Genomic DNA, 14,257 nt, shown 5'->3' with positions numbered 1-14,257 from the left:
TGATGATGAAATGACTATGGTGATGAAATGATGATGATGATGATGATGGTACTGTTGATGATAAAAGATCATGGTTATTGTAGCATTGCTAATAATGATGGTTGAAATCAAGCAAGACACTGTAGTTACGTTTGATTTTAGTAACTAGTAAACAAAACTCAACCAAACGACTGTTTTCATATAAAAGTGCATTGATAAATTTATTAGCTACCAATCATACCCAGATTCACACATCTCTTACAATCTGAGGATGAAAGAATGAATTTCTAAACGGACCTCTTTCAGAACAAGGTCATTACAGAATAAATCTTTAACAGGTTTTGCACTACCATAAACCCTCTCGACAGGACTACTGGATTTGGAAAATACCCTGAATTGGGGACTGTTCCACAATGAGTTACAACTATGCCATGGTAATTATGCCAGTATGGCAATTACTATAGAAACGACTCAGCATTCAATTTATTAGAAAACAGTTTCCATGGTAGTTTGAAGGTTTTATGATGATGCAGTACCTTTAAATTTCACACAGAGAAGAAGCAGTAGGTATAGACTAGGTCTAACACCTAAAAAAAAAATCAGCTATATTGAATAAACATAAAAGAGAGAAAAGTACATAAGGGGGGGGGGGGGGGGGGAGCGAGTACAATAATATGTGAAGTACATTGTATGATATAAAACAAAATGTCAATCACCTTCATGAAAACAGAGGAATGATATTATCTCCCTGATAAAACTAACACATAAAAATGAAAGCTTATCTGGTAATGTGACGATCAATATCAAGTCATGTGAAAGCTTCCCTTTAAGGCCACCGCACACCTTACGACCCGACTGGTCTGCGACTGGCTTGCAACTGAGGGGAGATGAATCGCACGGTAGTCATAAGCCTCGACACCGCACACCTTGCGATTACGCATGCGCTTTTTGCCATAGCATCTGAGAAAGTGCGCTTACTTCCTCTGTGCGTTAAATCATATACACGTTGTGCAACTCTACTGTCTGATTGGCTGGAAGTTAGATTGAGCTTGCGATCCAGTCATAAGGATTCGACATGTCAAATCCTTCCGATTTTCCTTGCGACTTGTCTGACCGGTCTGCGACCCTCAAGCTGACAAGAGCTGTGACGTCACATCTCCCCTCACTCAGTCGCAAGCCAGTCACCGACCAGTCGGGTCGTAAGGTGTGCGGTGGCCTTTAAGCTTTGGTAAATCTCCCCAAATCTCACATTTCCAATCTATGTACTTCATTGCAAGGCTGTGCACTTCACAAAACTGTTATGATGTCCATTATAGAAAATAAAAACATTTTTTGTGGGTGTATTTTGCCATTTTACATAATTTACCAAAGCATTAAACAACATGTAATTACCATGTTCATTGATCCCAAAATGTCCTTGAATAAATATTCATTTTCATGTCTTTTGGATAAAAATGCACCCTCCCTAACAGTTCCGTGGCCCCTGGTACATACAAAAAATCCTTTCCCATTAGATTGTGAAATAATTACTACACACTTGATTTGTTGCCAACATGTATGGTAATTCGTATAGGCAACAATGAATACATTTCACAGATATAACAAATATAAGATAGAATTATGAAACAATTATACTGTGTACATTTTTTATTCATAAAAAATACTAATAAATTAAATATGATGTTCATATTCCTGACAAGTCTTTGAAGAAACTAAGTCTCTTTCTTATCTAGCAAGTAACATGATGTAGTATACTTGTGAACTCTGAATCAAACCTTTTTGGAACAAAAGTTAATAAACCACAAAAGGCAAGTACAGTACACTCAGAAATTTCCCTAGTCGGTGTAAAAATTCTTTTCCCGAAGGTAAATTTCAAAACAGTTAACAGAATAAAAAAATATGAACTTCTGTTGTATTTTATCAAGGTTTATGTTGAAGGCAGAGACATTTAATTTAGACTAATAAAAAATCAGAAATTTGATTTCAGGTATTTACATATTCATGATAGAACAATTACATTAAAAAAATCTAAATGTTTGTACACATCTATAGTATTGCTATCATTGAAAATATACTTAAAAGCAAGTTTATAATTTACATTTATATTACACTGCAAAATATTCATGACAGTAAATGATACGTACAAACACAACAATATCAGTCACTCTCCCATCAAACTATGAAAAGCTGAAGTTGAAAAAAATGAATTGACCACCCCCCATTTATCATATTTTATTTCTATAGTCTAAAACCGGATGTGCCCATCATTTTTAGCTGAAGTTCAACTTTAAAGTCAAGTCTAATTTTTCATACAAGAAAGTTGATCTATCATATCCCCAGAGTAAAAGCAAACCAAATGTGAAATAATAACCAATAATTTGATCAAAACTGAAAAAAAATAAAAAAAGAAACACCCACAGCAGTCTCGCATGCACTATGCACAGTGTTTGGATTAATCCATTACCATCCAGGACCATCAGAGTGTTCTTTAATCATCTTGGTCTAAAAACATTGGAAGTCAAGGCCCCTAAGAAGTACATGCAAGCCCAATTATTTAAAGTAGGTTGCATTTGTTTTCATAATCAGTAGATATTGTTGCTTTTGTCAGAACATGATTGAAAAATGAACTTTTCTCGATAATGTTATTTCCAAACAAGCCAATTCCATTGTCTTCTTAGTAAAGAGAGTGAAGTTACTGGCAACCACTGTTGTCAACAGGGTATACTAGTATATAGTGGTGGTCAGAAAAGTGCCTGACACCTGCCGTACTGGTTTGGGCGAGGGAAAAACAAAAATTGTATTTACTTACTTATTTAGAATGTAAATTTTTAAATCATATTGTTTGTCAGTGGGGAAATAAGGAGACAACCAGTAAAATATTTGAGTAGTGGATGGTTGTGACATTGTTGTTATTGGCGCCAAGCACCGTGCGAGTTGGATATGATTTGAATATTACAAGTATAAAAATGTATGAATACAAATATATAAAATATTTCAAGGCAAGTAGATTTACATGTTGGTACAATGACATACATGTACGTACTGCAAGCGTAAGATCACACATTTTCGTAATATCATGAGCTATATTATTTGGAAGGGGAAGGTTTGTCACTGTACTTCATCAAATGTTTTAAAACGGTTAAATCTTACTCTTTTTCAAGAGATATTCAAACAAAAGTTTATTACATGTAATGTACATAACAGTAATAACTTGAATGTACATGTAGGGGGCGTTTGCATGACAATTTTTATTTGAACACAACTACAAATCAAGCATAAATCCTTAATCAAAGCTTTTAATCTGGATGGAATCAATAAGATAATAATTTATAATAATCAAAATAATAATTACTTTTCTCTACATGTATTTGCATTGAAACACAAGGCACAACAGGCCATAAATGATGCAAAGTATTTTTCAATGCAGATATGAAATAATAACATGTAAATATACCAAGTAAAGTTATCATTCAAGCTTTATATTTGATGTGTTAATCAAATATTTCCACAGAATTTTCTCATGCTGTGTTACTGTATATTGAATAAATCATAAATAATAACTAGATATAGATACTCCTATAAATTAAAATAAAACAATAAATATCTCGAGTAGAATGACACCCCAAGGAACAAGTTAACTTGTATGAATGAATACAGAAAAGTAAAACTAGTCCGATAAAAGTTCTAAGGTCCACATAATTAGTGAATGTTAATATTCAAATGCTCATACAGTAGTCATAACTTTGTTAAAATTTGTTCATTTTCTTGCAAACTTTCATTGATTTTCCAATTTTCACACCAGCTATCTTCTTCCCTGGTTTCAATCTCCTATAATCTGTTATGCCTACTAGGGATCTACATAATTCAGTACTAATTCCACAAGTTAAATAATCCCAATTACAACTGTATTCTTTTCTGCATCATTATAAACATCTCCACATACACACAGGATGTGTATATACAATTAAAAACAAGCACAAAACCTACATGTAGAATTATGAATTTTTCTCTGCTGAAAATGTAGTCTTATTAAGAAGTCCAATAAATGTACTTCAAAAAGAAATGGAAATGAAAACCAAACTGGAAATGAAAACCAAACTGTAAAGTAGAAATCAGTAAAATAAGAGATGCTCACAGGTGGCATTTTGAATTAATGTTAGAATCCCTTGCAAGTTGCAAATTTTGTTTTAACTCCAAATCAAACGAGTAATTTTTACAGCAAAATTAGTTGAAAGAATAGTGATAGGATCAACTTGTGATAAAGAAATGTACAGTGCATAATGAACAGCAAAATGTGAATGTTCTTCTGTTTGGAGATACATGGAAGACACGATGCATTCATACCCCAAGTCTAAAAGGGTCACGACTCATAAATAACATTACATAATCATATTGAAAAACAATTCACAATTGCATGATCACTGATTTGATAGAGTAAACCTTTCTTGCCATCAAGACAAAGTCTCTCCCAATTTTTAGTGATGTCTTGGCTTGGTCAGTGTAGGCCCAAATGAATGGTGGTTTCCTGTGCTGGAGCTGAGGTTGTTCATCACTGATCGCTCATACTCATTGCCATTGAACTCTATCTGTATGCATGCTGGATCCCTGTGCTGGAGCCGAGGTTGTTGATCGTTGATGTCTTGTCCATACAGTCATATAACTCCAGTCAATGTCATTATACAGTCAAATCACTCCAGTCATTGTACTTGGTCCCTATGATTGCAGTTTCCTTATGCTGGAGGTGAGGTTGTTGATCAGTCCACAGAAAGATAGAGCAGTATTGCTCCAATCATGAAACACACCAAACATCGCCCATCTATTACACATGCCTGTTGTCTCGCATTGCTGGAGGTGAGGTTGTTGATCAGTCCACAGAAAGATAGAGCAGTATCGCTCCAATCATGAAACATACCAAACCACCAAACATAGCCCATTTATTACACTTGCCTGTTGTCTCACATTTGATCTAGGGAGTAAAATGAAAATTAGAAAAAATGGCATTTATTCATTACATTAAATAATAGTACATTGATACAATCGAAAGGAACGCCATAGAATTCTGCATACCATGTTTCCAATGGTATGTGAATACTCAATTCCAACATTGTTTTGTATCAATGATTGAAAGCGACTTAATTTTCATACTTTATCCATTCAAAAATATATCCATATTTTACACATTCAAATTATATGATTAGTTCTGTATATACATTTTCACCTGATTGTTCAACTCAATGTTTGAAATAGTGAAGTACTAGCAAGAATTAAAGGATTAAGAAAATTAATTAAAAAGCTCAAATTTGTAAGAAACAAACAATTTTTTAAATTATACTAATGAAGTCCTTGCAAATACATGTAGAAAAAGGGGAAATTATGTCTTCTATGGGGATATTAATGTATCTCAGACTTATGATTTTATCTTTATTACTTAATGAAAGTTTACAGATATTTTTAGCCAAAATATCTGTAATTGAATACATATATGAGACGATGGCTAACAAATTAACAATAAATGGTTAACAAGTTAGCTTGTATGAAAAGTTGAATGCACACTGACAGTCTTGTCTGCATTATTCAATTCAGCAGCAGTGCTGACTTTGAAAACAAGATAAAATTTGTAAGATAAATAATTATTCACAAATAACACAATCCATATGATATATATAATGAAAAATTACATTGATTTTAATAGCTGTAGGCTACTTGTCTTACTTTGTTTGAAGTTTCATGACGTGGTGGTACTTCAGAGTAGTTGACATGAGGAGGAGGCATTTGCTTTACGCCTAAGACCCTCTGAACTTTCGGTGTGTTCCTCTGTCGTAATCTTCTCTTTGGTAAGTTTGGTGTTAAATCTCTGTCTCTTGCTTCTAGTTGTGTCCTGTTTCTCTGTTCCGCAGCCATTTTATTCTTGTAGTCACGGAGGAGCTCCTCGCAGTGAATAAGATTTTCTTCTGGTTCCCACGTGTCTTCCGATGGGCCATACCCCTTCCATCTGATCTTGTATTCAAATTCTCCACCTTTTGTCCTTCTGGAATCCAGAATTACCTGTACCTGTAAAAGAACAAGTGGATGCATTTTAGCATTGAGGTTAGATTCATGCCCATCCTGCCCATGCAAAAATCGTCTTACTAGGATTAATCTAGCACAGCTCATGATGTTCACACGCCCTCTGTAGCTGGGCTACCATTACAAAATATGAGGGCAAGAGGGCGATATAAACAGTGGAGAGGTTTTTTTAATCTCATCTTCTAACCAAAACCAAAATAGGACTATCCTTACTAAGTGTTTTGCCAATCTGTCATCGAGAGTATATATATTATTTAGTTGTTTTGTCTGGTATGGAGGTTGTTGAAAGAAGAATCTTGGGAAAATTGAGAGAATCACAAACAAGCAGGAAAGATCAACAGCCAAACCAAATACTGAAAAACAAAAATCACACACTCTTCTCCAAATTATGTTCTCATGTGTTCAGGTAAACAATTTTGGTCACTGAACTGTCGCACACAATGTTTCCTAAATTCCTTTGTTCCCCTCACCACCTGATTTTTCTTTTCTGATATTTTTTACCGGACATCTTCTTTACTTTTACAGCTTTAATGGAAAAATATTAACATTATGCTGAAGAATTTGTCTTGTATAAATTTGTCACTTTCTAATGCAATTTTGGGCTTACCTTGCTTTAGAATCCAATGTCATGTGATTTAATGTCTCATGTGTGTGTGATGCCTCCAAGCTTGGATGCCTTGTTCTAACATAGTACAGTTAATATCTATTCCTTGCTCTCATAATTGATTATGACATTGGATTGTAAAGTTACTCCCAATAGATCATAGTCAAGTGATATACTTGTAATGTGTAATGTTTTTGAATGTTTATTGTGAGCAAAACAAATTTCCATGTGGACATTAAAATGAAATTGAATTGAATTTATTTACTTAGTGAGTAAAGTAACGTTAGAAAGTAGATGATCTAACTTACAACTACAACAGTCACAAGTAGTGAAGGCTGAAGCACCTAACATGGGCAGTTCTTTTTCTTTAGTTTTCTAATTTGGGCACCCTGCCTTTTTTTAGCCTTGGGCTGGCTTGCCGACCAAAAAGAGGCAAGCGTACTAATATTCTCTAGACAGGGCTAGGCCCAGTCTTCCCTTTGTCGATGTGTCTTTTGTCAACTGACAAACACCATTCATGATCTGTAACCCGGGTGTGTCTCTGTCACGTCAGCGTCAGTGCACAGCCAAAGTACCGTATGGGCACTAGTATTCAACCCGGCATAATTCAAAGATTTTGACATATTCCCCAAAATATTTAGAAATAGGGAATTTATCTTAATTTCATACCTTTGTTATTTCCCGGGTAATCTGTTGTCGGTATTTCCTTTAATATCAATCTGTCGTCTGTATGCGCAGACGATCGAATTATGCGGCAATGGCCTTTTGCACTGAATGGCACTAGTATTCAACCTAGTGAGGATAGATAGCAAATCTAACTAGGGTTTAGATTGCTAAATTAGATCTAGGATCTATGTAAGTCTCTGGCTTTGATTAATTCCCCGTTTGGTCTCATCTCAAATGGTCTAGTCCATAGTCGGATGGGACAAGGGCAGATTGAGAAACAGGAGTCAGGACCATCTTTCATCGCTAGGTTGAATAATAGTGCCGACGGATTGAATACTAGTGCCAAAAACCATCACCGTATAATTTGATCGCCCGTGCACAGTCTCTGACTGCTTGTTGAACTTGAAGAAAAAAATAATGGAAAAAGAATAACCAGCATTTGCTCTTGGAAATGAGACGGGTCTGAAATTCAGGTAAATTCTATATTTCTACATATTTGAGGAAACTCTCCAAACGGATTGAATACTAGTGCCCTTACAGTACTATCAGTCAAACTTCGGCCACAGCTCATTACATGTCATGCCATGATCATCAACTTCCCCCAAAGTCCCAGAATACAGACCGTAGACGGTTCGTGCCGGTGCCCGGCGCGCCGGCACTCAGACTATCCACTCGACCCTTGGCCCTTCTCACTGCCCGTACGGCGGTACCGTAGTCGTTAGTTATGAATATATTATTTTAGTACATGATGACGTCGATAAAAATTATACTTTAAACCTATAAAGACACTGTGTACACTAATCTTGTCTGCAAAACAGTCTTATTAAGAAAACACGATAAACTTACCTCAAAAACGTCTCCCATTATTGATTTTCATTTGCAAAATTGCCGCCAAGATATTCTCACTCTCGATCGCGCGATTGTCAGAACAACCTCAGCTCCAAGTACCGAATACGGAATACCCCTATGCCATACGTACGAACTCCATATCCACCAAAAAGAAAACTTTTGTGATATTTGCAATAAAACAAAACTTTTGACATTTTTGGCATCCCAAAATATAGACAGTTAGCTACCATGGCCTACGTTAAAATAGACTTCAGAACACGAAAATACATGTACACACATAATTGTAAGTTGTAACAGAACTGTAATTTGTAACAGAACACAAGTTGTTTTCTAAGGTGTTATTTTTATAAGAAATCTCAGTTCTTTCAGACCACAAATTGCTCCTTGATCTATGGTCTGGATAAACCATGGACTAGTACTATAGGTCCATATGGATAAACCCCCTTTCCGGGGGGGGGGGGCACTTCCATTGACGAGTGGATACAATGCGCTACTCCAAAAGCTCCCTAAACAAGTATTTTCCATACTCTGAAAATGCACCCTGAACAACTTGAAGTATAATTGGCGTGTGAAACCCTACCCTATTGGAAACAAAACGATACCCTTGGCATGTACTCTCTGAATTGAACCCCTAAACTAGTACAGCGATGTTTTTATTGTTATATGTCACGGACCGTCGGTTTTTGCTTAAAGGTCAAGTCCACCTCAGGAAAATGTTGACTTGAACCAACAGAGAAAAATCAGACAAGCACAATGCTGAAAATTTCATCAAAATCGGATGTAAAATAAGAAAGTTATGACATTTCAAAGTTTCGCTTATTTTTAACAAAATAGTTATATGAACGAGCCAGTTACATCCAAATGAGAGAGTTGATGATGTCACTCACTCACTATTTATTTTGTTTTTTATTGTTTGAATTATATTTCAATTTTTACGAATTTGACGATTAGGACCTCCTTGCCTGAAGCACAAAATGTTAAAATAATGGAATTCCACGTGTTCAGGGAGGAATGAAACTTCATTTCACATGACAATGACGAGAAAATCAAAATATTTCATATTTCAAACAATAAAAAACAAAAGAAAAAGTGAGTGAATGACATCATCGAATCTCTCATTTGGATGTAGTTGGCTCGTTCATATAACTGTTTTTGTGAAATGAAGCAAAATCTTGAATTGTCATAACTTTCTTATTTTACATCCGATTTTGATGAAATTTTCAGTGTTATGCTTGTTGAACTTTTTATTCAAATCAAGATTTTGTTGGGGTGGACTTGTCCTTAGTGGCGTGCGCCTGTAATCCAAGCTGTGGGGAAGTTACAAATTGGTGCAGAGGTTCGAGCCCTGGGGAGCGTTTCATGAAAGGACTTGTCAGACGTTTTATCCGACAAGTCCTATTTTATCCGACAGTTACTATAGTAATAGTGCCTCTAAGCCAATCAGAATCAAGGAAAGATGTCAGATCTGACAACTTGTCGGACAAAAATGTTGATGAAACGGTCCCCAGATCACGTCTTTCGGATGGTGACGTTAAAGGTCGGTCCCAGACGTAAATAATCATACCTGATTGATACACGTCTGACAAAACTCAAATACACACGCTTAGCTACCTAAAAATGTGTTTAATACGGCCCCACCTCCCACACCTCGCGCAAATTGGACTCTAAACACGTAGTGTTGACTGTTTGGGCAAAAAGTACACCCTTTATAAAACATTCTAGTCTTTTTTATACCTTCGCAAAGCACCCTAAACGCGTAGATTTCCTAGTGAAATAAATACCCTTTTTTCATTATTCTAGTGTGTTTTTGACACCCTTATACGTTACGTACGTAACGTACCCTATCTTGAAAAAGACATCCTTCTTACGTGTTTTTTTTTTTGGGGGGGGGAGTCGCACATGGTGTCCACTCGTCAATGTAAGTGCCCCCCCGTGCCTCCTCTTCACCTTCTCCTCTCCCATCAATCTTCCTTGAGTCATCTAATCATTAATTTTCTCTACCTCATCCTCCTTGCCAGTATCCACTTTCGTTACACGTACATCTCCTCTTCACATAGCAATCTCTGTTGTTGTTTTTTACGTGTACAAAAAATTGTTACCATAAATGCCTACCGGTATAGCATTATCATTTATCCTTACAGTAGGGTAAAACAACACAGTATTAAAAATTGAATGCCTTGCTGGAGCGGATAGATTTCATAGCCGTGATCGAACCTCGGACTTAAGTCAGGCGCCTAGGATAATCTGGGGCCCGTCTTCCACAGACTTACAATTGATCCAATCAACCGTAACTCTATGGAAATCAATCCGTGTCATATTTTTTTTTACAGATAATTTGCAAAAATGTCCTTTGTAAACAATGAAGAACACACCAAATTGTCAAGAAATTAAAGAATTTATGGATATACATTTATATCTAGAAAATTTTATGAACAAATATGCATTTTATATGTTGACTTTGCTGGCCGTCCATAGTTGCAATTAATCGGATCGATCGCAACTCTTTGTAAGACGGGACCCAGCTGAATATATTTTAAATCTTAGAATAAATTGGAACAACTATTTTGAATAAAGATTTTATAATGCTTGAACAGTGGTTGTTCCAAAACTCGAATAGCGCCATCTAAAGGCAAAGTGTCCACCGAAACTTTAATGTGACGTGAGAAGCTGTGATACATATTACATGTACATTGTTCTCTTCCCCCTCCTTCGTCTTTTTCCCCCTTCTTCGTCTTTTTCTTTTCCTTCTTCTTGTTTTTTCTTGTTTCTCTGCTTCTTTTTACTGATTTTGATTATAATGTATCACACCTTATTCCTGCTTATCATCAAAGTCAAAGCACAAAATCGCTGCTACTGTCTCCACACTTTCTATTCCTTCTCCTCTTCTTCATCTCCTCCTCCTCCACTTCTTCATCTCCTCCTCCTCCACTTCTTCATATCCTCCTCCTACTCTTCTCCTCCTCTTCATTTCCTCCTCTACTTCTTCTTTTCCTCCTCCTTTTCTACTCTTCTTTTCCTCCTCCTTTTCTACTCTTCTTTTCCTCCTCATTTTCTACTCTTCTCATCCTCTTCTTCTCCTCTCCTATACTCCTTCATTTTCTCCTCCTATATACTCCTTCTTTTCCTTCTTATTCTTTTTCTTGTTTCTCTGTTTAAACATAAATGCATCACACCTTCTCACGTCATACTCCAATTTCATAATTCAAATACAAATTCAGAAACTTGCACATTCATGTACATATTAACCTTTGTATGTTTATTGAATTATAATATGCATGTTCCGTGTTTGGAACTCAATCTCTATCAATTACATAATATAGTATAAACAAGATAAATCATTCTTTATGAACATTGATACATAATATTCTCATCATTGTAATACTGATTAATAGGTAAATCTATACACAATGCCTGCGAATTAAACAGTCAAGACGATTTTATCACATGATATTCTCTCATCAGCTCTTTGGCAATAAATGTTTTATCTACATGTCACTCTTCTGTAGGATCATATACTATTCAGCACACATGATTGTGATCATTATTCTAGACCAAACTGCTACAGCTATAGTATTCACAAGCAAAATATTGTAAAATACTTTTTTTCTTGGGATAAGACTATTGACATGTAACACTGAACATAAAGCATTTTTTTTATTACTGTGACTCTTAATTGACTAATTGGCATAAAAACATAATTATAATTAACCTGACAAATTGGTTTCTGATAAAAATATGTGTAAGCACACTTTGGAACTGTTTCTATTAATTAACAAAAAAAATGCAGATTGTTGGTAGCATTAAATTTTTGTACATAATAAATATTGTATGCATTAGTATATAAATTATATAGACTGAAGAGACAAACCATATGTCCACTCAGAAGACCATGCAGGGGACTAACAAGTACAATTTCAGAAAATAATGCTTGTTTTTGTTGTATTGCTTGTTTACCTTAACTCTATTCAAATAACTTGATTAAAAGGGTATGCACAGGTGTGCATTTCATGAGATATTTGGTCCATCGAAGGGGGGGGGGGACAGCCTTCTCCCATACGCTCCTTAACAACATTCAAACCTTTAATGGGGGGGGGGGCATGTCTCCTACATGTAGGCCTACATTCTTCAAATGGAAAACTTTAACCTGTGAGTAGGGCAAAATTTGGACCCTACTTCAGCTAATCCACCCAAAACAAAAACTACATTCCACCAATGAGTGCGGTTTCAAAATACTAATAAACATCTGTATTCCATCCAAAAATATGATTTAAAAAAAATCTACAATTACCTGCATAGTGGCACCACTGTGCAGAAAACACTCCATAAATTTACAGATTTTACAATACAAATAGATAACATATCAAACATAGAGAAAAGTACATGTAGTATTATATACACACACACAAACATACAAGCTTATCTTTTCTACATTTTGAACAAGAAAAGAAAATTGGCACATTTCCATTCACATAATGTTTCCATTACTTCCACTAAATTAAATATGATATTGTATCAAGAGACAATCTACTTTAAACACAATTCCACCATCATGATATGACATTTATTTCAATTAGATTATACATTGAGATACATGTATGAAGTATAAACATATTATTTTCTTTCTCGATGTATTTCTGCAATGTAATTTTACAAAAATGCAATAAAGCTAAGTTTGACCAAAAAAATTAACCCTATAACAGTTAGCTGATCATGGGTTTCCATAACTCTACCCTCCCCCCCCCCCTTATTCCATTCTATTCTGTAGTATAGGGTAGGAGTTGGTATTTTATTCCTTGTATGCACACTCAGACACATGTATTAACCCAAATAAGTGCCACAGTGCCATGATCTGCAAATGTGGAGCATGACTTATAAGTTGTATACAGCATATCATTTGTGCCCATTAAAACACAAGTTTGCTTCAGGCCTGGAAAATCATGAGAATAATTTTATATTGATTGTTTGATTTTTTTTGTTAATTGTAATTTAATTTTACTTGTAAACATATACATGCATCACAGAAGTCTGAGCTATATATGCCCCCCCCCCTCCAACCCCCCCCCCCCCCCGAGAAAATTCTAGATGCTTTTTCTGACATACATGTATATATTATCAAATGATCACTGGAAGGATATTGGTTTTGTGTATGACTTTGAGTAATGGATTTTCTGTCTTGCCACATGCAACTGATTGAAACTGATAGTGTGGAGCATACAGTTTGTTCCCTTGGGCCAATGGATAGGTATATAGTACTACAGGCATTGTAGGGTAAAAGTTAAGTAAGTAAAAGTAAATAGCCGATATCCATTACCCCTAAAATTTGAAATAACTCTAATATTAATGGACATGATGAGGCTTTTACGGATTTCATTTCTTAAAACCTTTTAAAACTCATTCTCATGTTTTGCTGTGAGCATGTGCAAGTTTGGAAACTCAACCTTATTTATATTTGACATATAATCATAAATCCACTTTTATCATGTGTATTATTTATTGTAATGAGTGCGCATGGTATAAGCTTGAACACGGGTAAGTTTGCCCAATGTAAATCTTTTGGGACCATTGGGATAATTTTAGAAGAAAGGTAAAATGTCTTGAATGTGGTAGATCAACTGGCACTAGATAACAAGCATGTCTATATTTATCAGAAAACTGCATTTTTCATGGAAAACTCACAATGCAATATCCATGAAAATAACATCACTTCAATATATTCAAGCTATGGTACATTTCATCTTCGGTTACTGGACTAGTTTGTTCTAGATTTTGAAAGTTTAACTCATTAAATAGTCATTCTATATAATTACATCAATTGGCCCATATTCTGAAGTCCGTTTAACTTATGCCAACTCCATGTTAAAATTTGGGGAAGGAAACAATTTCAAATTAGCATTTACATTATATATTATGTGTCCTATCTTTCCTTGGCTTGTTTCCTCATGTATTAATGATGACAAGAACTTTTTCACTAATCATCTCAACCAGTTATGAATGATTGAATTTTCAAATTTATGTGTGGACAAATTGAAATTGTACTGTTAGAGATACCTGTCAGAATTGGCTTTACATAGATAAACCATAACTTTATATAAG

The 14,257-nt window shown here is 35.2% G+C and overlaps 1 protein-coding gene across 1 annotated transcript; it reads right to left on the bottom strand.

Moving 5' to 3' along the window:
* Window positions 1-3,841: 3,841 nt before the first annotated feature.
* On the bottom strand, window positions 3,842-8,230 carry LOC121407230 (chromodomain Y-like protein 2). The gene is made up of 3 exons (XM_041598198.1): window positions 8,162-8,230; window positions 5,692-6,030; window positions 3,842-4,945 (listed from the first exon to the last, which is right to left on the bottom strand). Exons 1-3 carry the CDS (start codon window positions 8,177-8,179, stop codon window positions 4,844-4,846), a joined length of 459 nt encoding a protein of 152 aa, XP_041454132.1. The 5' UTR covers window positions 8,180-8,230; the 3' UTR covers window positions 3,842-4,843.
* Between the last annotated feature and the right edge of the window lie 6,027 nt (window positions 8,231-14,257).

This window comes from Lytechinus variegatus, chromosome 2 (genome assembly GCF_018143015.1).
Source record: "Lytechinus variegatus isolate NC3 chromosome 2, Lvar_3.0, whole genome shotgun sequence".
NCBI classification, from domain to species: Eukaryota; Metazoa; Echinodermata; class Echinoidea; order Temnopleuroida; family Toxopneustidae; genus Lytechinus; species Lytechinus variegatus.
Note: the sequence above shows the minus strand (reverse complement) of the source record. Positions and strands in the feature narration are given on the sequence as shown.